This window comes from Schistocerca piceifrons, chromosome 1 (assembly GCF_021461385.2).
Source record: "Schistocerca piceifrons isolate TAMUIC-IGC-003096 chromosome 1, iqSchPice1.1, whole genome shotgun sequence".
NCBI lineage: Eukaryota > Metazoa > Arthropoda > Insecta > Orthoptera > Acrididae > Schistocerca > Schistocerca piceifrons.
Window position 1 is genome coordinate 642,334,556 of NC_060138.1, and position 26,475 is coordinate 642,361,030.

Below are 26,475 nucleotides of genomic sequence, written 5' to 3' on the forward strand. Positions count from 1 at the left end.
ATTCTGTTAATCGCCGTCATCAGAGTATTGAATTATTTCAGAGGATTTCAGGAAAGAAGAATGCATTCTTACTTATTGCCACGTAGGAATGCTGTATATTTCAAACCACACAAAAGACACTGGACCAACCATGACTTTTATTGTTTAAACCTTAACTTCAAATGGGTCCAAGATCGAACTTTTCACTGCTATAGGCCTTTGGCAGAAAACTGTAGATTAAACAACAGTTCCTACACCACTGATATGTGCACCTGTCCTTTTTTGATGTGGGATAGTGGCTCTGGTCTCAGAGCAGCCTAAGACACAGAATAAAGTCATGTTATAAGCTGTAAAAAGTCAATAATTGCTATCGAAATACATGGTCAGAAGTAATTTTGAATCTCTCTCCAATTGTCTTAGCAAGCATGGAAATAAGAAGAACTGCAACATTCGCAGTATAATTATTTACAGTCACTTTGTTTTATACCAGAGAAAAAAATAAAGTGCCTATAAATACTAACTATCAAACAATGAGCCTCCTTTGGCTCAAAATCTAGCTACTGGAAGAATAAAAGGGTGTTTTTTTTTTTTGTTTTTTTTTTCCCTTCCCCGCAGGCAATACAAAACTTCCAATAACTCATTGTATTGTTATGGTGTTGAGTAGTAGTCAGGCACATAAACAGAACTGAACTTATAGCTGAGCTTTTGGGCAAGGTACTTCCTCAGAGCGGAAAAATAAAGTGTTATAATTTTCTGGAGGAAGGTTTGAAAGCAAGGTAGGGTAAAATGTAGGGAATGGAGAGGCAGTGAGAAACTTGGGTAAGAACAGCCTTGGCAAATTCACACTGTTGCAATTGGGGGAATTAGCATGCTCTACATGTATTACTCATATCGTATTGAGTGAAGACCAAAGTGCAAGACCTGTTTCATGCATCCTATTCCAGTCCCATCACAACACAGCTAACCACATCATACGCTCCCTTTAAAACAACCATAGCATACCTCAACTCACTGCAGCTTCTGCACAATTTTTTATTTGCGCACAGTTGCCACCCAACCAACTGTCCGCTCAAGAGAATGGCTATCAACAGTATGTGGTGGGCAAGAGCAAATCTGGTCACCCAACGGCAGAATACGATATGAGCGCAGCTTGATTGACTTTGATAGCTGTGTCTCAGCCACTGCCATTTTTATTAATCTCCATCCACTTTCCATCACCAGCTTCTTTGAACTGTGTAGATAAAAATGATCTCACCAGTACATCCTACAATGCCACAATTCCCCTCTCCTACCTCCTCAATTCCCCTCTCCTGCTCTTCCTTCCCCCCTTGTCCCCAGTTGCCGCTAACATTTGTTACCACAGCCACCTCTGCTCCTGTGACCATGCCTCCGCCCCCCTCCCAACCACTCTGCTCCACTTTTCTTTCGTTCGCTTCATCCTTAACCCTTTGACTGCTAGTGACTTATATATCCATGCACAATCGTCATGCCTCCAGTGCTAACAATGTATGTCTGCAGCAGTAGCTGAGTGTGCCAAAAGTGCTAATGTTGTTGTTGTTGTTGTTGTTGTTGTTGTGGTGGTGGTGGTCTTCAGCCCTGAGACTGGTTTGATGCAGCTCTCCATGCTACTCTATCCTGTGCAAGCGTCTTCATCTCCCAGTACCTACAGCAACCTACATCATTCTGAATCTGCTTAGTGTATTCATCTCTTGGTCTCCCTGTACGATTTTTACCCTCCACGCTGCCCTCCAATACTAAATTGGTGATTACTTGATGCCTCAGAACATGTCCTACCAACTGATCCCTTCTTCTAGTCAAGTTGTGCCACAAACTCCTCTTCTCCCCAATTCTGTTCAATACCTCCTCATTAGTTATGTGATAATTACATGGGTAATGCGTTTGATCTATGAAGTAAATTGGTGTTGAAAATATCATCTTACTTTATTTGATGAACCTTCAGAAGCATTTCTTTCTTCATTTGAAGTTCATTCAGCATTTCTCTTCAACCACTTATCCATAGCATATGATGCGCAATGCAGAGTCTAATCCTGATTGACATCAGTAGGCGATACATCATAACTCTGCTAGTACCTGTCGTCAACTGTCGGATGGACACCAACCCAACACCTGTGTCCCGCGTGCTTCCTACCTATTTCCATTGTGTGCCAAAAACAAAAGAGAGCTACTGTGTAGAAGAGAGAATAAATAAAGTGAAAAGTGATTCAAGATTAAGTGCACTGCAGTTGTTGATTACATTGTGCAGTGTTTTCTCTGTATTTTTTACATATGACTATTGTTATTAGGTGTATTAAACTTATGTGTTTTTTACTTTGCCATGATCCACTGCGCTATTAGCTGTAATCGACCAATTGGCCACCCATGTCCTGTGTCTTCCATGTGGACACCCATTTCTTCTTCTATCATGGCATCAGACAAGTCCTGCCTCTTGTAAAGGGCTTTAATGTTCTTTTTCCACCGACCCGCTCTCTTCTCAGAGTTCACTGTGAAAATTCCATTGCACTTGTAATGCTGATGTCCTTGCTTTTAATTTAACTGAAGCTTGAAACTTCCTGGCAGATTAAAACTGTGTGCCCGACCGAGACTCGAACTCGGGAGCTTTGCCTTTCGTGGGCAAGTGCTCTCCCAACTGAGCCACCGAAGCATGACTCATGTCCGGTACTCAGGTAGGAGACGAGATACTGGCAGAAGTAAAGCTGTGAGTACTGGACGTGAGTCGTGCTTCGGTAGCTCAGGTGGGAGGTCCCGAGTTCGAGTCTCGGTCGGGCACACAGTTTTAATATGCCAGGAAGTTTCATATCAGCGCACACGCCGCTGCAGAGTGAAAATTTCATTCTGGAAACATCCCCCAGGCTGTGGCTAAGCCATGTCTCCGCAATATCCTTTCTTTCAGGAGTGCTAGTTCTGCAAGGTTCGCAGGAGAGCTTCTGTAAAGTTTGGAAGGTAGGAGACGAGATACTGGCAGAAGTAAAGCTGTGAGTACCGGACGTGAGTCGTGCTTCGGTAGCTCAGTTGGGAGAGCACTTGCCCGCGAAAGGCAAAGGTCCCGAGTTAGAGTCTTGGTCGGGCGCACAGTTTTAATCTGACAGGAAGTTTCATATCAGCGCACACTCTGCTGCAGAGTGAAAATTTCATTCTGGTAACTGAAGCTTGTTTTGACTTTTCTATATACTGAATCAGTACTTTTGATAACCATTTCTTTTCCAGTTTCTTCTTGGTTTTCCTAAAGCTACTTGCCTTGCCTTTCCTGCATTTTCACTTTATTTCATTCGCAAGTGAGTTATATTTCTGTCTTTTCCTGAAAACTTCTGTGCTTTCTTCTTTTGCCAGTCACTTGAAATATTTCTTCTGTTGCCCAAGGTTCCTTTACAGCTACCTACTGTGTACCTATGTTAGTCTGTCCAGCTTCTGTGGTTGTTCTTATTTTAGATGTGCCCATACCTCTTCAACTGAACTGCCCTTTGTGGTGGTCATTATCTACACCCTTAGAGAACCTCACAACACACCTCGTAATTTCTCAGTGCTTCAGTATCCCACTCCTTTCCATACTGATTCCTCTGGGCTATTTGCTTGATTTTTAGTCCACTCTTCACCTCTACTAAACTCAGATCTGAATCTGTATCTGCTGCTGTGTATGCCTTACCAATCCAGTATCTGATTTTGATTTAATAATCTACCTGGAATCTCCCCAAGTCTCCTGGCATTTTCCAAGTATGCCACCTCCCCTGTGAACAATTAACTTTTACTAACTGAAATGTAATGCAGAATTCAGTTAGTCTTGCTCTCTCTCATTCCAAGTACCAAGCTCATGTTCTCCCAAAACACTTTCTTCTACCCCTTCCCTTACAGTTGGATTCAAACCCTCCACGATAATTACAAGGGTTGGAACCTTAATAGTGGCAACTACTTGTTTACAGCTTGTACAAAATGGATACGTGTTTCAAAGTTTTACTGACCTTCAAAGTAGTTACCAGCATTGTGTATAACCCGTTGCCAGCAACGTGGAAGTCGTAGGATACTCTTAACTATGCCAGTTGTATTGACAGTTTGAGCAGCATGGTCTGTTGCTTGACGAATTTGTAGTTCTGAAGCGAATGCCATTAAGTGTTTCCTTCAGTGTAGAAATAGAGTTGAAATCACGAGGGCGTAAGTCAGGGGAGTGCAGTAGGTGGTATAGCACTTAGCAGCCCCATCAGTCAAACAAATCAGTAACAGCTTGCACTGTATGTGCTTGAGCATTGTCCTGCAAAATGGTGGTCCTGCAGAAAGTGTAATCACTTCTGTATCTAAGCTGATCATAGGTTGTGTTCCAAAAATGAACAGCTTACAAGGGGAGGCCGCCAATTGTGAAATTCAGATTCGATTCATACTGCGCATAATAAAAGCTCATGGCCAGAGGTGTAATGTGGCAAAGCACCAAGATGCACTTCTCAGCCGTTGTCGAGAAAATCGACAGTTAAAAGAAACCGTTGTGGTGAAATACTCTCTACGATTAATAATTTTCTACAGCGTCATGGCGCAGCGGTAAGCGCTCGGGGTCGTAATCCGAAGGTTGCCGGATCGAATCTCGCGCTGGCACGTCGATATATATATATCTAAAAACAAAGATGATGTGACTTACCAAATGAAAGTGCTGGCAGGTCGACAGACACACAAACAAACACACAAACATACACACAACGTGTATGTTTGTGTTTGTTTGTGTGTCTGTCGACCTGCCAGCACTTTCATTTGGTAAGTCACATCATCTTTGTTTTTAGATATATATTTCCTACGTGGAATGTTTCCCTCTATTATAACCACACATATATATATATATATATATATATATATAAATATACTCTTTGCCTTTACAAATGTCTGCTTATGTCTGTGTATGTGTGGATGGATATGTGTGTGTGTGCGAGTGTATACCTGTCCTTTTTTCCCCCTAAGGTAAGTCTTTCCGCTCCCGGGATTGGAATGACTCCTTACCCTCTCCTTTAAAACCCATATCCTTGTCTTTCCTTCTCCTTCCCTCTTTCCTGACGAGGCAACCATTGGTTGCGAAAGCTAGAATTTTGTGTGTATGTTTGTGTTTGTTTGTGTGTCTATCGACCTGCCAGCGCTTTTGTCTGGTAAGTTTCATCATCTTTCTTTTTATATATATATATATATATATATATATATATATATATATAACAAAAACAAATACTAAAAAAAAGGGTTGCGTGGCGCGAGATTCGATCTGGCGACCTTCAGATTACGAACCCGAGCGCTTACCGCTGCGCCACGACGCTGTAGAAAATTATCAATCGTAGAGAGTATTTCACCGCAACGGTTTCTTTTAACTGTCGATTTTCTCGACAACGGCTGAGAAGTGCATCTTGGTGCTTTGCCACATTACACCTCTGGCCATGAGCTTTTATTATGCGCAGTATGAATCGAATCTGAATTTCACAATTGGCGGCCTCCCCTTGTTAGAGACAGAAGGGGCTCATTCAAAATCTTTTATCAATGGAGAAATCAAGACACTATTTGGTATACAGGCTACGTGTCCTGTGAATATACATTATGTTTCTTATGCGGTGGTCTCCATTGCCTGCTGCAGGCTTCTGCAGTTGATCATTGCTATTTCTTCCACCTTTTAGGGTCAGATTCCCACCCCAAGGGCAAGAGAATACCCTAAAACTTTGTCTCATCCTCCACCCTCATCAACAAGACTGTTGACCGAATGACAAGGACTCCTGGTGTTGGAAATCTCTGGCCACTGTTACTGATTATTTTTATTCAAAATTTAAGTAATGATAGTGTTGGAACCTGAGAACCAGACTGTTTTGATCACTAGTAAAGGTGCTGCCCCTAGCCCATGGGTTTAAATGTAGCTAATCTACACCCACATTATTCTCTCCACAGTCTCCATCACTGTCGGTTCCACCTTGGCCTTGCTCCTCTCCCGCCTCCCCCTCCCCTCCCCTCCCCTCCCCTCCCCTCCCCTCCCCTCCCCTCCCCTCCCCTCCCCTCCCCTCCCCTCCCCCTTCCTCTTCCTCTCCAACAGTTATCACATTGATCAACATCTCAGTTTTATCATGTAGCACATGCAACTTCCTGTAGCTGCACCAGTGTAAGCTTAACTGGTACCCCTATCCTGTCCCAGTCTCCTTTGCTACCCTTCTTCCTCTAATCCTCATCCTCCAGGCGTCCTTAAGAATTTCACCCGCTTCATCAGCCATGACAAAATGTGAGGCAGAGGAAGGTGTGTGTGTGTGTGTGTGTGTGTGTGTGTGTGTGTGTGTGTGTGTGCTTTCTATGTAAATGTATGCATACATATATGTCCGTAGTTCTTGGGAAATAAGGGAAACATAGTTTGGGAGTGTGTGTACATTAAGCAAAAATAATGCAGATTGTAGCCATTACAGTGGCTACTTCTTATGCAGAAACTTTAAATTGACAACTATGAATCAGATGTAGCATTGCCAAGTCATGTTAATTGTGTGTTTCTTCTTTTTCAGGCTATCCTGGTGTAAAGCCATTTCTGCCATTTGCTAGTTTTACTGATGAGAGTGTGATGAAGAACAATGATGCAGAGACAACAACATTAAAACCACGGAATAATATCTCTTTGGCTGGCTTTAAACGTGCGTAATAGAAAGATGCATTTAGGAAACCTGCATTTTGCTACATCTCAGAAATATAGTCCATAAATGTAATAGTTTTGTTTAGATATTAATATGTTTCATAATGTTATAATAAGTGTTTCCTAGCCACAGAATTCCTCATGAATGAATGGTCTCTCTGAAAAAAATTCCAACGATCCTTCATACCATATCCTACTCCTGCCCTTGCATGGTTTTCAAAAGTGTGGTGCCAGCAAAAGTTACTCATTGATGTGACGCAAACAAGCATTTCATGTAAGTAGTGACATTTTCTTGTTTTATATTAGTGCATAAATATAAGGTTAAATGTCCAGGTTTCATCTTCATTCATTCTGCGGTTTGTTATAGACTGAGTACTAAACTGCCATTGGTGAGATAACTTGTTCTTTGTCAGTCATGGTTCTGCATATCAAAGTGTTAAAGTGTAAGTGTTAAAGTGTATATAGTGATCACCATGTAGAGCACAGTCACAAACATGACCATTGTAATAATAAGAAATGTCAAACAATTTTTGATCAGGATAGTCACAGAAGACAAAACGTGGTTCTTTTGTTAAGAATCTGAATCAAAATGGCATAGTTTATTATGGAAATATTTGGAATCACCTGCCAGGCCGACTTGGGCCTCTGTAGGAAGGGTAATGCGAACAACTGTCACTGGGAGGGGGGAAGGGGGGGGGGGGGTTCAGATGGACCTATGGGAAAAATTACTTGGAGAAGGGGAGAGTTATTGAAATCTTAAGGTACAGTAATATGCTGACCGTCTATTGAAGCCAAACACTGAGCATTGAGACTTGTTGATGCGAAACTCTTGGAACATTGTCCACTTGGGTTTTAAGGTGTCGGAGCACACTGCCCCCAACCCAGATCTCAAAACTGCAGACTATTGAAGATTATTTATGAGGTTGTCAATGTTATATGAGCAATAAAATACAGGAAGCACTGCATAAATTCCTCTTACAGGAAACAGACAATATTATGGATTGCTTGATGACGTGCATTGAAAAAGACATGTAATGTAGCTATCCAGAAAGCAACCTACTTTAGGCTACATATAATCCTAAAATTATGCCTTTGTCTTAATTCTTTATGTATTCATCATTCAAATTTAAGCTTTTATTATTTCTCTCAATGAGTTACCAAACTCTCCATGCATTAAGTTTTGCCTTTGGAGAGTTTTGGATTCCAGTGAGCACAGAGCTTGTGGCATGCTAATCATTAAGAATCTGCAGAAAGTTGTCTGACTGTTGAGGTATTGGGTGAACTGTCTGTTTCCATCAATTTTTTTGTACCTGTTTGTTGCTGGCTACAGACAGATGGCCACCTCAGTCATTCTTGTGAATATTCATTTTTCCACTTTTGAAAACCATTGATGCACAGCTCCTGCAGTCCTCATATTCAGTCATGTGCAGTACTACTTTTCTGGCGAATGTCAACATACCAAGAAGTCCCTTCCGTGCAGCCTAGCCACCCGTGGTTGCCGCATCTGCAGTTATGAGCAGTCCCTCTCAAAATATGCCGAGGGTCCCACTGAAGCCTTCACTGACCGTAATTATCCTCCCATCCTTGTACAACAACAAATCTCCCATGCCTTATATTTCCAATCTCCCACCACCTCCCAAAGCCCCACAGTCCGGCCACGGAGGAGCATTCCCCTCTAACTCAGTACCATCCGGAACTGGAACAACTGAATTACATTCTCTGCCAGGGTTTCGATTGCCTCTCATTGTGCCCTGAAATGAGAAATGTCCTGCCCACTATCCTTCCCACCCCTCCTACCTACCGTGGTATTCTGCCGTCCACCGAACTTACACAATATACTTGTCCATCCTTACACAACCCCTGCTCCCAGTCCCTTACCTCATGGCTCATATACCTGTAATAGACCTAGATGCAAGACCTGTCCCATACATCTTCCTACCACCGCCTACTCCAGTCCAGTCACTAACATCGCCTATCCCATCAAAGGCAGGGCTACCTGTGAAACCAGTCATTTGATTTACAAGCTAAGCTTGCAACCACTGTGCTGCATTCTATGTAGGCATGACAACCAACAATCTGTCTACCCGCATGAACGACCACCGACAAACTGTGGCCAAAAGACAAGTGGACCACCCCGTTGCTGAACACACTGCCAAACATGATATCCCTCATCTCAATGACTACATCACAGCCTGTGCCATATGAACCTTCCCACCTATACTAGCTTTTCTGAACTGTGCAGGTGGGAACTTTCCCTGCAATACATCCTACGTTCCTGTAACCCTCCTGGCCTCAACCTTCTTTAGTCACTGTCCTCACCCATCCAGCCCCCTCCCTGTTCCCGTTCCAGCACTACACAGCCATCATTTCACAGCCACACCCAGCCTTTTAATTTCTTTTTATTTCTGTCCTTTCTGCTACTTAACCCCCCCCCCCCCCCCCCCTCCACACTTTCTCTCCTGCCCTCCGTCTGAACTGCAACACTTCACTGTCCGCCACTCCCACCATACTATCACTCCCCCTCCCCTCCGCAGCCTCCTCCTTACTCCCACCCAGTTTCCACTCCCACCATGCACTAGTGCTGCTGCTCACAGTGTGGTTTCAGCTCTCTGACTGCAGACGTGTGTGCAAGTTGCATTTGTGTGTGTGTGTGTGTGTGTGTGTGTGTGTGTGTGTGTGTACTGGTGACAAAGGCCTTAATGGCCGAAAGCTATAATTGTGTGAATCTTTTTGTTGTGCCTATCGCAACTCAGCTTCTCTGCTATATGATGAATAGCAACTTTCCTTCTCTGCCATTGTTATTTTCCCATTACATATTGTGTGTCTTTCTTTGAGTCAGCATTTGCAGCAAATATTCATTCCCTCAACATCTTTTGGCATACATTTTTCTTTCCAGAGATCTATTTATATACTGCTTTAACTGGGGCAAGCAGTGATTAAGAGGCTGGACCATGTTTTGGAAGGAAAAGACTTAAGATCCTTGTCTAACAATTCAGATTTAGATTTTCTGTAATTTCTCTAAATCAGTACAGGTCAATACTGGAATAATTACCCAAAGAGGCTATGTCTGCTTTCTTCACTCATGCTTCTCCAATTGATACACTGCTCCATTTTGGAGAAATTAGCTGAGATGTTAAAATTCTTAATCTTATTTATGTTGTTTAGACAGTGGAAAATCCAGGATGGAATGTAACAATATTGTGAAAAGGATAGTTACTACTCAACAAATAGTGGAGATGCTGAGTTGCGAATAGGCACAACGAAAAGACTGTCAGACAGTGAACTTTCAGCTAACAAGACCTTTGCCGAAGGTAGAAAACACGCACATACACACTCATGCAAACGCAAATCACAAACACATGACCACAGTCTGTGGTAGCTGAAGCCAGACTGTGAGCAGCAGCACATGATGGGAGAGGCAACCTGGTGGTGAGGTAAGGAGGAGGCTGTGGTGGAGAAGGGGAGGGATAGGAGGAGGATGGGGTGGGGGATGGTAAAGTGCTGCTTGTGTGAGCACGCAGGAATCAGATGGAGGCAGGGTAGGGCAGCTGGGTGCAGTTGGAAGGTTAGATGAAGAGCAGGAGGAAGGAGGGAGGGTAGTGGAAAAGGAGAGAAGTGAGAAAACTGAGGGTGTAGCGCTGGAATGGGAACAGGGAAGAGGCTAGATGGTTATGGACAATGACTAACGAAGGTTGAGGCCAGGAGAGTCGCAGGAACATATTATATATTGCAGGAAGAGTTCCCACTTGCACAATTCAGTAAAGATGGTGTTGGTGGGGAGGAGCCAGATGGCACAGGATTTGAAGCAGTCATTGAAATGAAGATTGTTGTGTTGAGTGGTGTGCTCAGCAATCGGGTGGCCCAGCTGTTTCTTGACCACAGTTCGTCGGTGGACATTCGCGCAGACAACATCTTGCTGGTAGTCATGCCCACGTAGAATGCAGCACAGTGGTTACAGCTTAGCTTATAGAACACATGACTGGTTTCACAGGTAGTCCTGCCTTTAATGAGGTAGGTGATGTTTGTGACTCTACTAGAGTAGTTGGTGGAAGGGGGATGTATGGAACAGGTCTTGCATCCAGATCTATTACAGAGGTGTGAACCATGAGGCAAGGGGTTGGGAGCAAAGGTTCTGTAGGGATGGATGAGGATATTGTGTAGATTTGGTTGATGGTGGAATGCCACTGTGGGAGGGGTGGGAAGGATAATAGGTCAGACATTTGTCATTTCAGGGCATTACAAGAGGTAGTTTAAACCCTGTCAGAGAATGTAATTCAGTTACTCCAGTCCTGGATGGTAATGAGTCACAAGGGAAATGTACCTCTGCAGCCAGATGGTGGAACTTTGGGAGGTGGTAGGTGACTGGAAAGATAAGGCACAAGAGATCTGTTTTTGTACAAGGCTGGGAGGATAATTACAGTCTGTGTAGGCCTCAGTGAGACCATCAACATATTTCAAGAGGGACTGCTCATTCACTACAGATGCAAGTGCCATGGATAGCTAATTTGTATGGAAGGGCCTTCTTGATACAGAATGGGTGGCAGCTGTCTAGTGGAGAGATTGCTGGTGGCTGGTAGGCTTTGTATGGACAGAGGTAGTGATGTAGCCATCTTTGAGGTGGAGATCAACATTGGAGAAGGTGGCTTGTAGGGTCGAGTAGGACCAGGTGAAGTGATTGGGGGAGATGATGTTGAGATTCTGGAGGAACTTGCATAAGATGTCCTCACCCTCGATCCAGATCATGAAGGTGTCATCAGTGAATCTGAACCAGATGAGGGGTTTGGAATTCTGGGTTGCTAAGGAAGGATTCCTGTAGGGGGAGCCACCAACCCTGCCTATCAGACTCAACAAAATACCTATGTTGAACCCTACCTGACTCAGATCGCTCCACCATCCAACTGTAGGCCACCCTCACTGCCCCCAAATCACTCCCTGTTAACTTTCCAGAATCTCTTAATCTCGAACCTAGCGTTGAGATCATTCCCCAAATCCTTCAACATGCAAACTAACTCTACACCCACAGAAATAACTGCAATCCACTACCTAAAAACTGATCCCAATCTTATAATACTACCTGCTGACAAAGGTTCCACCACTGTTGTTTTGAACCGCAGGGATTACCTGGCAGAAGAACTCTGACAGCCATCAGATTTATCCACCTACAAACCCTGCTACAGTGACCCCATTCCAGGATCTCCGATCTCTCCTCAAATCCTTAGGCCCATCCCAGAACCTGTCCACAGAGTCCGTCTCTCTACCACTCCCTGCACTCCTGCCTTCTACATACTTCCTAAAGTCCATAAACCCATTATTGTGGCTGGTTACTGTGCCCCCACTGAGAGAATCTCTGCTCTCATAGACCACAACCTTCAGTCCTGCTTGTCACTATTGATGCCACCTCCCTTTACACTAACATCCCTAATGCCCATTGTCTTATTGCTGTTGAACACTATCTTTCCCAACACGCGATGGATTCCAAACCAGCAACCTCTTTCCATCCTGGCCTACAATTACTTCTCCTTTGAAAGCATTACCTACAAACAAATCTGGGATACAACTATGGGCACTCGCATGGCACCATCCTATGCCAACCTATCCATAGACCATTTAGAGGAATCCTTCCTAAACGCCCAGAATCCCAAACCCCTCACCTGGTTCAGAATCATTGATGACATCTTCATGATCTGGATCAAGGGTGAGAACACCTAGTCACATTCCTCCAGAACCTCGACACCTTCTCCCCCATTCACTTCACCTGATTATACTCAACCCAACAAGCCACCCTTCCATGATGTTTACAGCCACCTCAAAGATGGCTACATCAGAACTTCTGCCCATATCAAACCCACCAACAACCAGCAATACCTCCATTTCAACAGCTGCCACCCATTCCATACCAAGAAGTCCCTTCCATACAGCTTAGCTACCCGTGGCTGTCACATCTGTAGTGCTGAGCAGTCCGTCTCAAAATATACCAGTTTTCACAGAGGCCTTCATAGTTTGAAAGTACCCTCAAAACCTTGTACAAAAACATCTCCCATGCCTTATCTTTCCAGTCACCTACTCCTCCCAAAGGCCCACCATCCAGCCACAGAGGTGCATTCCCCTTGTGCCTCAGTACCATCCAGGACTGGAACAACTGAATTATATCCTCTGCCAGGGTTTCGACTGCCTGTATCTTGCTCTGAAATGAGAAATGTTCTACCCACTATCCTTCCCACCCCTTCCACAGTGGCATTCTGCCAGCCACTGAACCTACACAATATTCTCATCCATCCCCACAGAACCCCTGTCTCCAATCCTTGTCTGATGGTTCATATCCTTGTAATAGCCATAGATGCAAAACTTGTCCCATACATCCTCCCACCACCTCCTACTCCAGTCCGGTCACAAACACCATCTATTCCATCAAAGGCAGGGCTACTTGTGAAACCAGTCATGTGGTCTACAAGCTAAGCTACAATCACTGTGCTGCATTCTACTTGGGCATGACAGCCAACAAGCTGTCTGGCCGTTTGAGTGGCCACTGCAAACTGTGGTGTACCACCATTGCTTATCACACCGTCCATCACAATGTTCTTCATTTCAATGACTGCTTCACAGCTTGTGCCATCTGGATCCTTGCCATCAACATCGGCTTTTCTGAATTGTGCTGGTGGGATCTTTCCCTGCAATATATAATATGTTCCAGTAACCCTCCTGGCCTCGACCTTCATTAGTTATTGTATGTACCATCTAGCCCTTTCCCTGTTCCTATTCCAGCACTACACAGCTCTCTATTCCACCGATGCATCCTCAGTCTTTTTACTTCTCTCCTTTTCCAGTACCATCCCACCGCCCTTTCCTACCCCCCCACGCCAACCTGCTATCCATCATCTTCCCTGCCCAGCCTCCTCCTTATCTCCACCACCTGGTTGCCTCTGCTTACAATTTGGCTTCAGCTACTGGAGACTCTGTGTGTGTGTGTGTGTGTGTGTGTGTGTGTGTGTGTGTGTGTGTGTGTGTGTGTGTGTGTTGTCTATATTTGACAAAGGCCTTGTTAGCTGAAAGCTCACTTCCTGACAGTCTTTTTGTTGTGTTTATCTGCTACTCTGCATCTCCACTATACGTTGAGTAGCACCTATCCTTTTCATAATATTGTTATGTTGTTTAGTTAATTTTTAAAAATTCATAAGTCCAAATGTTCAGAGGTGTTTTAATTACTGTTTTTCAGCCTTGTATATTTCTGCTTTTGTGGCCTCCAAGACAAAAATTGTTTTCTGTCATAGAATAAGTAATAATATAAACTTTTTAAACATATTTGTTAATTCTCCATTTTGTTTATTTTGTTTATTGATGACAATGTTTCATTTTTACTCTTGAAATTAACTATCTCAACTGCCTTGGAAGGAATCATTAGATTTCAGGTATTGCTATTGATTTAAATATATTTACATGTGTTCTGATTTTATGGAGATTTTATACTGTACCTTCACAATATATTGTAAGCAGTTTCCATAGATTCATTTCTCCCTTAGTCTAATCTCATTTGGATTCATGCAGTATGTAAATTTAACAGGTATTTACTCTGCAGTTGATTCTGGTCTTTTGGAGGGGGGGATTTAGCATTAAAAAATAACTCTTACAGTGCTTATTGGGAAATAGTGTACCAAAAATTATATAGATTTATACATCTGGATATATATTTACATCACACACTGGATTTTAAAAAGAAGGAAGTTTGTGATTGAGAGAATTTACTTCCTTAATTCTGTTGTTTCAGAATTTACTTGGGTGGAGTTTGTTGATCCAATGTGGGTACGATATTTCTGGTGGATTTACCTTATTGCTCTTGTCTGGGTTCCTGAATTCATTTTGGCTTGCCAGCAAATGGTCATTGCTGGTGCAGTATCACAGTGGTATTTTAACAGGTAACAAAAAAATTCATATTTTTTAAATATTTTTGTGTAAAAAAACATCAAATGAAAACAAAAAAAATCTCTTGTCTATGTGCTGCAGACGCTCATCAAGAGATATTACCCCTGTGAGAACAGCTATGGAGCGACTTCTGTGCCAACATTTGGGGTCAGTTGCTAAAGGTTCATTGCTTATAACAATCTTCAAGCTTCCACGTCTCATACTGATGTATCTACATGCTAAGTGAGTTTACACTGATTACATTATTTTATAAAACTTATATCTTTCCCCATTATTCTCCCTGAATATCAATTTTCAAGTATTTTGTATAAGAGCAGCTCAAAAGAAGAGATACACTTTAAAAAGAAGAGATACACTTTATGTCTTTTAAATATTCTGTAACATAACTTTGTAAACCTTATGAATGTGAAGGCAGCAGAGGATCAAATAGGTAAAAAGACGAGGGCTAGTAGAAATCCTTGGGTAACAGAAGAAATATTGAATTTAATTGATGAAAGGAGAAAATATAAAAATGCAGTAAATGAAGCAGGCAAAAAAGGAATACAAACGTCTCAAAAATGAGATCGACAGGAAGTGCAAAATGGCTAAGCAGGGATGGCTAGAGGACAAATGTAAGGATGTAGAGGCTTATCTCACTAGGGTTAAGATAGATACTGCCTACAGGAAAATTAAAGAGACCTTCGGAGAAAAGAGAACCACTTGTATGAATATCAGGAGTAGATGGAAACCCAGGTCTAAGCAAAGAAGGGAAAGCAGAAAGGTGGAAGGCGTATATAGAGGGTCTATACAAGGACGATGTACTTGAGGACAATATTATGGAAATGGAAGAGGATGTAGATGAGGATGAAATGGGAGATACGATACTGCGTGAAGAGTTTGACAGAGCACTGAAAGACCAGAGTCGAAACAAGGCCCTGGGAGTAGACAACATTCCATTGGAACTACTGACGGCCTTCGGAGAGCAAGTCCTGACAAAACTCTACCATCTGGTGAGCAAGATGTAAGAGACAGGTGAAATACCGTCAGACTTCAAGAAGAATATAATAATTCCAATCCCAAAGAAAGCAGGTGTTGACAGATGTGAAAATTACCGAACTATAAGTTTAATAAGTCACAGCTGCAAAATACTAACACGAATTCTTTACAGACGAATGGAAAAAGTGGTAGAAGCTGACCTCGGGGAAGATCAGTTTGGATTCCATAGAAATATTGGAACACGTGAGGCAATACTGACCTTACGACTTATCTTATAAGAAAGATTAAGGAAAGGCAAACCTACGTTCTAGCATTTGTAGACTTAGAGAAAGCTTTTGACAATGTTGACTGGAATACTCTCTTTCAAATTCTAAAGGTGGCAGGGGTAAAATACAGGGAGCGAAAGGCTATTTACAATTTGTACAGAAATCAGATGGCAGTTATAAGAGTCGAGGGACATGAAAGGGAAGCAGCTGTTGGGAAGGGAGTGAGACAGGGTTGTAGTCTCTCCCCGATGTTATTCAATCTGTATATTGAGCAAGCAGTAAAGGAAACAAAAGAAAAATTCAGATTAGGTATTAAAATCCATGAAGAAGAAATAAAAACTTTGAGGTTCACCGATGACATTGTAATTCTATCAGAGACAGCAAAGAACTTGGAAGAGCAGTTGAATGGAATAGACAGTGTCTTGAAAGGGGGATATAATATGAACATCAACAAAAGCAAAACAAGGATAATGGAATGCAGTCGAATTAAGTCGGGTGATGCGGAGGGAATTAGATTAGAAAATGAGACACTTATAGTAAAGGAGTTTTGCTATTTGGGGAGCAAAATAACTGATGATGGTCGAAGTAGGGAAGATATAAAGTGTAGACTGGCAATGGCAAGGAAAACGTTTCTGACAAAGAGAAATTTGTTAACATCAAGTATAGATTTAAGTGTCAGGAAGTCGTTTCTGAAAGTATTTGTATGGAGTGTAGCCATGTATGGAAGTGAAACATGGACAATAAATAGTTTGGACAAGAAGAGAATAGAAGCTTTCGAAATGTGGTGCTAAAGAAGAATGGTGAAGTTTAGATGGGTAGATCACATAACTAATGATGAAGTATTGAACAGAATTGGGGAGAAGAGGAGTTTGTGGCACCACTTGACAAAAAGAAGGGACCGATTAGTAGGACATGTTCTGAGGCATCAAGGGATTCAAAATTTAGCATTGGAGAGCAGCGTGGAGGGTAAAAATCGTAGAGGGAGACCAAGAGATGAATACACTAAGCAGATTCAGAAGGATGTAGGTTGCAGTAAGTACTGGGAGATGAAGAAGCTTGCACAGGATAGGGTACATGGAGAGCTGCATCAAACCAGTCTCAGGACTGAAGACCACAACAACAACAACAACAACAACAACAACAATATGAATGTCTCTCCTTTTTGTATTATCATATCATGTAGCAAGCTGTCAGTTGACTGTGAATGTAAGTAAGTGGTACAGGTTTCTGGAATTTTGCATTGAATTCATTTAATTCAAACACTCATGAAACACAGTGGTATTTTATCATACTTGTCCCATAATGTATGAATTCACAGAAACATTAAGTTCGTAGTGTGGTGTAAAGCTTTTTTTATAAAGGATGATTGGTGAACAAACTACAGGAAATGATCCCTTCGATGATAAGAAGGAAAAAAAAGGTCATATCAGCAAATGACTGGAAATGTCTTCCAAGGAACACTTGAAAGTGGAGATAAAAGATCTTTGGGTGAGTAGGTTTCAATGATTGAAAGCACACATGGCAAGTGGGAATGTTCTGTCTGTAGTCATGTAGCTGCCACATTACCCTTCACATCAGCAGGGAAAGCAGGGTCACTCACAGAAAGTGCAGATATGCCTCGCCTGTGAGGCGTTCTGGAAGGATGACTGGTCCCACAAGGTGATCATCAATAATCACTGACCAAAAATTGAGGCTGAACCAGAACTAATAGTTCACTGCCACCATACCATGGGGATTCTCCATAGCCCACAGGTGGGTTTTGTGAAGGTTGACAGTACCACCCCTTGTAAAGGTAGCCTCATCTGTGAACAGGAATAGTGTCAGAAATCCCAATTCTGTGGTGGCCTATGTGATGAACCGGTGACAAAACAGTTGCCACAGAGGCAAGTCCATTGGTAAAAAGGCATGCGCATGTTGTAAATTATACAGATGGTTCCGTCTGTTGTGGAGAATGTTCCACGTGGTAACCTGGTTTGTACCCTGCTCAAAGACCACATGCGTGTTTATGTTACCAGTGTCACTGTCAATATCCATATGATTGTTGTTGTTCTTTATCCTGTCAGGGATAATTTCCTGCTATTTGTTCCCCTTTTATCAAAATCACCCAGTTGAGAGACAATGTTTTTAACTCACGTGTACCATGTGAAGTGTGTAGCAATTCCATATCACCAGTCAAATTTTTAAAAAAATATCTGAACATTTCTTCTTTTTCTGGTACCTATCTTTCGTTTATTTTAGGAAGTATTAATGATTTCAGGTTGCATGCTAACAAGGAAACATCTAGTGTCGCCCGTTGCTGCCTGAAGTGCTGTATATGCTGCTTGTACTGCTTTGAAAATTGCATAAGGTTCCTAAACCAGAATGCCTATACTGTGGTGGCGATGGAAGGAGTTAATTTCTGTGATGGTGCTCGCATAGTGAGTAGTTTTATGAACTCATCTACTAATTTGTTCTGCTGATAGAGCAACTGCACCATTATTCATAGGAGTACTTGATAGCTTAATGAAAACTGTAACGAATGACTGTATGAGAAAGAAAGAGGGAGTGAACGAGCGTGCAAGGGGGGTTGAGGGAGGGGGGGGAGGGGGAGACAGAGGGAGAGGGTGAGGTTGTGGTGGGAGAGGGGGGAGGGGGAGGGAGAATTTAAAATGAATCTTTTATTTTTAATACGCTTTGCTTGGAGTAAGTGAATTGTTACATTTTTTTGTCATACATGTATTAAAATATGCAGTATTCAACCATAGAAGTTAGAATTGTCTAAGAATGCAGACTGTCTTGGCAAATTTCACTGATGAAAAAGTCTCACATTATCAGCCAAGTGGCAGCATCATCTTGAAGCACTGCTTTCAGTTATTTTATAAAGTTTTAATGATTTCAGGTTTCATAGTAGGATAGTTCTTTAATTTTGTGTGTTTTTTTCTATTTAAGAGGTTTAATCTCGCTTTTTTAACTGTAAGCATAAATTCAGGCAGTCTGTAGGGCAGCTTTCATTTCTTATGAAGAGCCAGCTACATAGCTCATGAAGGCATCAGTGTCCATTAGTGGCACATCAGGATGGTTTTGTAGTTTACATCTTCAGTTAGTCTTGCTGGCCTGTGTAGGAAGTTTGCATGCAGTGTGCAGATGCAGGAGGAGCTGGCCACAATTCATGAATAGTGGAACATACTTTTGGCTAGTCATCCGCTTTCATGCTGCTCCCTCGAGGTGTAGCGGTGGCGGAGAATCTGGCGCATCACGTGGGACATCTCAGGTGTTGCTCGTTTCTACCGAGGTACCTCTTGCCATCAGAACAAGGTGGATAATGGTTGGTAATGCGTTTACCTTCCTTTAGGCGGAGGGCCAATGTGGAGGCTGGCTGTCTGGTCGTCTGGCCTCATCTATTCACCCTGTGAGTGAACAGGTGGCTGTTCCTTCAACAGGGTCTGAGCAAGCATATGAGGAGCTGAGATTTGCTTATTTAATGGGAGCTACAACATTATGTGCATTATGGAACCCCTTAGGAAGATATTGTTTAGGGCTGAAAAAAAAAGCCAATGTGTGATCGGTATGTGTGCTGGTGAGCCTCACCCAAAATGTGTAGGCAGGCTTAATTGTAGCTGTCTAGCAGTAGAGTGCAGTCATGTGCAAGCTGTAGCTCACATCAGCACCAGTGATGCCTGCTGCAAGGATTTTGAGGCCATTTTCAGTTCTTGCAGGCTGCTGGTGGAATTAGTGAAAGCCACTGACCTCACACCCTGGGTACAAGCAGAGCTAATAATTTACAGCGTTGTTCCTAGAGTTAATTGGAGTCATTTTGGTTTGAAGCCAAGTGGGGGTCTCAGCCAGAGGCTTTGTCGTCTCTGCAAATTTCTGGACCTGCATAATCGGGTGGGGAATTGTAGGTATCTTTGATTGGTCAGAGATGTACTACCCAAAGAAAGCAGCTACTCAGGTTGCAGAGTGCTTGTGGAGAACACATGGAGGTTTTTAGGCTAGGCTGTAGTTTGAGGTCGATACACAGATAGTGAAATCAGAATGCATTCAACAGATTGCCAAAGTATTTGTAACAAAGTTCCCGAATGTACTCCAGGAAAGTTCTCACACTTCAGTTATTCTTGGAGTCAAGAGTTGGCTGAAACCTAAAATAGAAACCTCCTGAGATATTTAGCGAGTCATGGAACGCATACGCGAAAGGCAGATTAGATACCATTGGAGGGGGGTGTTCATTGCAGTTGACAAAAATATTCTCTATTGAGATCGAAACTGAGTGTGACAGTGAAGTTATCTGCTCATGTGTAACAGATTTAGGTGAAATAAAGTTATTGATGGTTGTTTTTCCTGGCCACCTGCTTTCGCTGTGATAGTTATGAGTCATTCAGAAAAAGTCTACAGTCAGTAGCCTGTAAATACCCAGATAGCTCAATGCTATTGGCAGTGGCTTTAATGTCCTGAGAATAGGCTGGCACATCTATGGATTCAATGCAGCAGGTGCAGACACAGTTTTGCAAAGCACTTCTAAACATGTTTTTCGAAAACTGTCTCCAGCGGCTAGTTCGGCAGCCCACATGCAATGGAAATATCATAGATGTTGTAGCTACAGGCAGTATAGAGACAGGGATTAATTATACTGATGTCATCATAGTGGCTGTGGTTATGAAAGTTAATAATTCAGTCCAAAAGACTAGGAGAGTGTTTCTGTTTTTCTAGCAGAAGCAGATAAGCAGTTGTTAGCATCTCACTTAGACAATGAACTGACATCATTCACTTCTATTATGATGGACATAGAGGAATTATGAGCAAATTTTAAATAGACTGTAAATTGTGCTTTGGAAAAGTATATGTGCCTAGTACAGGGCTTCACAACATACGTGCTCGCGGAGCAAGCTGTGAGCAGCAAGGCGCGAGCACAGAGCAGCGCGAGCACGCTACCCCCACTACCGGGCCAGAGCGGAGAGTGGGGAGAGTCATGTGGGGTACACAACAGCTGCCGCCAGTTGATGTAAATCCGCGGCCACCTGCAGGGATATCACTCACGAATTATTACTGCGACAAATGAAACAAATAAAGGAGAATGTACAGGTGCCACATAATTTTATTAGCTTAGTGTATGCCTCTACCATCTGTAGACACTGAAACTAAAGAATTCCATGACAATCCTATATTTTCAACACTTTCTTCAACACTACTTAAAATATCACCTCTGGTTGTAGTGTTCTTTATGGCTACTACATCGAGGAGCTCCTCCCTCACTTGAAGATCTCTATTAACACCGCTAATAAATATGGTAAGCTGCGCTGTTCCAGTGATATCAACACTTTCGTCCAGAGCTAGAGAATACGCCATAAAATCTTTACAGATATTTGCAAGCTGGCTCTGGACGTCGTCTGCCATGTCCTGTATGCGACGCATAATGGTCATGTTAGATAATGGCACAATCCGAAACTGTTCAACTTGAGATGGACACAAATGTTCCGCTGCAACTACCAAACATTCTTTTATTAAATCGCCATCAGTTATGGGGCGCAGGGATTTTGCTAGAAGCAAAGCAATTTTGTAACCCACTCTGAGAGCTGCCTTCTTCGTCGTCCAGATCTTCTTCGGATAGCTTCCTTTTAAGTTTAATAACTTCCTGTGCACGATCTGGTCAATCACATTTTCCACATCCGTAGTCTTTCGCGTGGTACGACATATAATGTCGCTGCAAATTAAATTTCGTAAAAGAATTCAGCGTTTTGTGACATACTAAACATTTTGCAACACCATCTTTTTCAGTAAACAGACACAATTCTTCCCAATGGGGGTTGAACTGCGAAAACATGGTTGGGGTTACACAACGGCGACTTCACATGATTCTTAACCAGCGAAGTGACTTCAGAGCTGATCGTAGTACTTTAAACGTTACACAGTCGGCGCGAATTCAATAGGCACGCTGCGGCCCTATTCAAACGTGCACGCACATTTCCCCTCCCTCCCCTCCCTCCCTACTCCGCGACCTTGCAGCTGCTCGCGAGCACTTGCCTGAGCAGACGCGAGTACTCGCGCTCAAAACCGGCCAGTTGTTGAGCCCTGGCCTAGTAAGTGGATTAAGGATGGAAAAGGCCACTGTGGTTTAACAACAAAGTTTGGTAAATGCTGAGGAAGCAAAGGCTGTTGCACTCTCAGTTCAAAAGGGAACACGCAAATGATGACAGTCAAAGGATAGTAGAGATTCATGCATCTGTGAAAAGATCTATGCATGAAGCATATAAGAGCTGCCACCACCAAACCCTAGAAAAAGATTTGACTGAGAACCCAAGAAAATTCTGGTCATGTGTCAAATCGCCAAGTGGGTCTAAGGTTTACATCTAGTCACTCGTTGACCAATCTGGTACAGCAGTAGAAGATAGCAAAACAAAACCTAAAGTTTTAAATTTCGCACTCGAGACATCGTTCACACAGGAGTATAGTACAGACATATCGTCATTTGACCATCACACAGCATCCACTATGGAAGACACAGACAGTAATAAGCGTCCCTGGCATAGAAGAACAGAGTTGAAAACAAGTAAGTCACCAGTTGCAGATGAAATCACACTTCAGTTTCACAAAGAGTATTCTATGGCATTGACCTCTTACTTGGCTTGCATTTATCACGAATCTCTCACCCAGTGCAAAGTCCCAAGTGACTCCAAAAAATCCCAGATGATTCCTGTATATAAGAGGCATAAAAGAGTGGGCCCACAAAATTACAGACTGATATCCTTAACAGAGGTTTTCTAGACAATTGTAGAACATATTCTGAGTTTGAATATGATAAATTTCCTATAGACTGAAAAGCTTGTATCCATGAATCAGCACTGTTTTAGAAAGCATTGCTCCTGTGAAACTCAGTTTGCTCTTTTCTCGCATGGTATACTGCAAATTATGGATGAAGGGCAGCAGGTATATCCTGTATTTCTAGATTTCTGAAAAGCATTTGACAATGTGGCCCACTCCATACTGTTAATGAAGGTATGAAATGGAGAATAGATTCCCAGATATGTAAGCAACTGAAGTCATCTTAAGTTATAGAATCCAGCACGTTGTCCTTGCTGGTGAGTGTCATCAGAGACGAGGGTATCAGCAGTGCCCCAGAGAGTGTGGTAGGACCTCGATTAGTTTCGGTATGAATAAAAGACCTGGGGGACAAGGTGGACAGCAGTCTGTGGCTGTTTGCTATGATGTATGAGAAGATCTTGAAGTTGAGTGACTGTAGGAGGATACGCGGTAACTTAGACAAAATTTCTAAGTGATATGATGACTGGCAGCTAGTTCTAAATGTAGAAAATGTAAGTTATACAGACGAGTAGGAAAAACAATCCTGTAATGTTCAGATCAGCATTAGTACTGTCCTCTTTGACACAGTTAGTTCACTTAAGTATCAGGGCATAACATTGCAAAGCAGTATGTATGAAATTGAATGAGCATATGAGGACTGTGGCAGGGAAAGAAAACAGTCAACCTTGGTTTATTGGAAGAATTTTAGGAAAGTGTGCTTCACCTGTAAAGGACCCCACATATAGGATGCTAATGCAACCTGTTCTTGACTACTGCTCAAGTGTTTGGGATCCGCCCTAGGTCAGGTTAAAGGAAGACATTCAAATGTGGGTGGATTTGTTATCGGTAGCTTGAACAACACAAAATCGGAATTGCTTCAGGAACTCAAATGGAAATCCCTGTAGTGAAGGTGACATTCTTTTCGAGGCACACTATTGAGGAAATTTAGAGAACTGCCATTTGGAGCTGACTGCAGAATGATTCTGCTGCCACCAACATACATTTTGTGTAAGGACCACGAAGATATGAGAAATTAGGGCTCATATGGAGGCATACAGACAGTTGTTTTTCCCCTCACTTTATTTGAAAGTGGAACAGAAAAGGAAATGACTAGCAGTGGTACAGAGTACCCTCTGTATGTATGTATGTATGTATATGTATAAATACAAAGATGAGGTGACTTACCGAACAAAAACGCTGGCAGGTCGATAGACACACAAACAAACACAAACATACACACAAAATTCAAGCTTTCGCAACAAATTGTTGCCTCATCAGGAAAGAGGGAAGGAGAGGGGAAGACGAAAGGAAGTGGGTTTTAAAGGAGAGGGTAAGGAGTCATTCCAATCCCGGGAGCAGAAAGACTTACCTTAGGGGGAAAAAAGGACAGGTATACACTCGCACACACGCACATATCCATCCACACATACAGACATACAGACACAGCAAGTCTGCTTGTGTCTGTATGTGTGGATGGATATGTGCGTGTGTGCGAGTGTATACCTGTCCTTTTTTCCCCCTAAGGTAAGTCTTTCTGCTCCCGGGATTGGAATGACTCCTTACCCTCTCCTTTAAAACCCACTTCCTTTCGTCTTCCCCTCTCCTTCCCTCTTTCCTGATGAGGCAACAATTTGTTGCGAAAGCTTGAATTTTGTGTGTATGTTTGTGTTTGTTTGTGTGTCTATCGACCTGCCAGCGTTTTTGTTCGGTAAGTCACCTCATCTTTGTATTTATATATAATTTTTCCCACGTGGAATGTTTCCTTCCATTATATGTATGTATATGTGTAGATGTAGTTGTAGATGTACTTGTCATCTGAAGTTGACAAGTGTGGAATTCGTTGAAACATTTCTTAGGGATAATGCCACCACTCAGGTGATAACCTGAGAAGATTTCATCAGTCAGTAGTATATATTTTATATTGCTTCTCAGTATTAGGAATAAATTCAGTTCTACAAAATTATTCTAAGTGATCTCATATTTTATTTTTATTGGAGTTGCTATCAAAAGCCATAACTAGAAACTACTGGGAAAAATTTGTGTGTGAAACTTCATGTCCAAATAAACATATGGCCATAGGCATCTACTTCCTTTTGCAATCTGTACTGTGATCAGTACCTTTGGCAGCTTCTGTGAAGTTGTTCCTCCAAATTCATCAGTTCCCACCTGTGTTAGAGCTCAGGCATGCAGATAGTTTTTTTCACTATGCCATAAATTAAGTGTAGTAATTATGGTATTCTGACTTCTCATGCTAACAGTTTTGACTTCTTTCAATACATTTCTTTGTGTTTATTTTCACCAAGTAAACTTACATGCAAGTTTGTATGCTTACATCGTGGCAGTGGATACCCCCACTGCAGACTCTACATAAATATTGCCACTATAGGACTGGTCTTGTTCCTCCTGCCACCGAACTTCACTAATTTCCACTATATCTAACTTCAACCTATCCATTTCCCTTTTTAAATTTTCTAACCTACCTGCCCGATTAAGGGATGTGACATTCCACGCTCCGATCTGTAGAACGCCAGTTTTCTTTCTCCTGGCCAAGATAGATACGAAGCCCACACCTACTACAGTAGTACAAGTTTATATGCCAACTAGCTCTGCAGATGACGAAGAAATTGAAGAAATGTATGATGAAATAAAAGAAATTATTCAGATTGTGAAGGGAGACGAAAATTTAATAGTCATGGGTGACTGGAATTCGAGTGTAGGAAAAGGGAGAGAAGGAAACATAGTAGGTGAATATGGATTGGGGGACAGAAATGAAAGAGGAAGCCGCCTGGTAGAATTTTGCACAGAGCACAACATAATCATAGCTAACACTTGGTTTAAGAATCATGAAAGAAGGTTGTATACATGGAAGAACCCTGGAGATACTAAAAGGTATCAGATAGATTATATAATGGTAAGACAGAGATTTAGGAACCAGGTTTTAAATTGTAGGACATTTCCAGGGGCAGATGTGGACTCTGACCACAATCTATTGGTTATGACCTGTAGATTAAAACTGAAGAAACTGCAAAAAGGTGGGAATTTAAGGAGATGGGACCTGGATAAACTAAAAGAACCAGAGGTTGTACAGAGATTCAGGGAGAGCATAAGGGAGCAATTGACAGGAATGGGGGAAATAAATACAGTAGAAGAAGAATGGGTAGCTTTGAGGGATGAAGTAGTGAAGGCAGCAGAGGATCAAGTAGGTAAAAAGACGAGGGCTAGTAGAAATCCTTGGGTAACAGAAGAAATATTGAATTTGATTGATGCAAGGAGAAAATATAAAAATGCAGTAAGTGAAACAGGCAAAAAGGAATACAAACGTCTCAAAAATGAGATCGACAGGAAGTGCAAAATGGCTAAGCAGGGATGGCTAGAGGACAAATGTAAGGATGTAGAGGCCTATCTCACTAGGGGTAAGATAGATACCGCCTACAGGAAAATTAAAGAGACCTTTGGAGAAAGGAGAAACACTTGTATGAATATCAAGAGCTCAGATGGAAACCCAGTTCTAAGCAAAGAAGGGAAAGCAGAAAGGTGGAAGGAGTATATAGAGGGTCTATACAAGGGCGATGTACTTGAGGACAATATTATGGAAATGGAAGAGGATGTAGATGAAGATGAAATGGGAGATACGATACTGCGTGAAGAGTTTGACAGAGCACTGAAAGACCTGAGTCGAAACAAGGCCCCCGGAGTAGACAATATTCCATTGGAACTACTGACGGCCGTGGGAGAGCCAGTCCTGACAAAACTCTACCATCTGGTGAGCAAGATGTATGAAACAGGCGAAATACCCTCAGACTTCAAGAAGAATATAATAATTCCAATCCCAAAGAAAGCAGGTGTTGACAGATGTGAAAATTACCGAACTATCAGCTTAATAAGTCACAGCTGCAAAATACTAACACGAATTCTTTACAGACGAATGGA

General features: G+C 42.3%; 1 protein-coding gene across 1 annotated transcript in view; it reads left to right on the forward strand.

The window, feature by feature from the left end:
- LOC124805085 (choline transporter-like 1) overlaps positions 1–26,475 on the forward strand; it is a 176,751-nt gene that overhangs the window by 126,022 nt on the left and 24,254 nt on the right. Inside the window, exons 10-13 of the mRNA XM_047265526.1 lie at positions 6,489–6,614; positions 14,376–14,523; positions 14,612–14,752; positions 18,029–18,188. Coding sequence (XP_047121482.1) covers positions 6,489–6,614; positions 14,376–14,523; positions 14,612–14,752; positions 18,029–18,188 — 575 coding nt within the window. The remainder of the gene's footprint in view (positions 1–6,488; positions 6,615–14,375; positions 14,524–14,611; positions 14,753–18,028; positions 18,189–26,475) is intronic.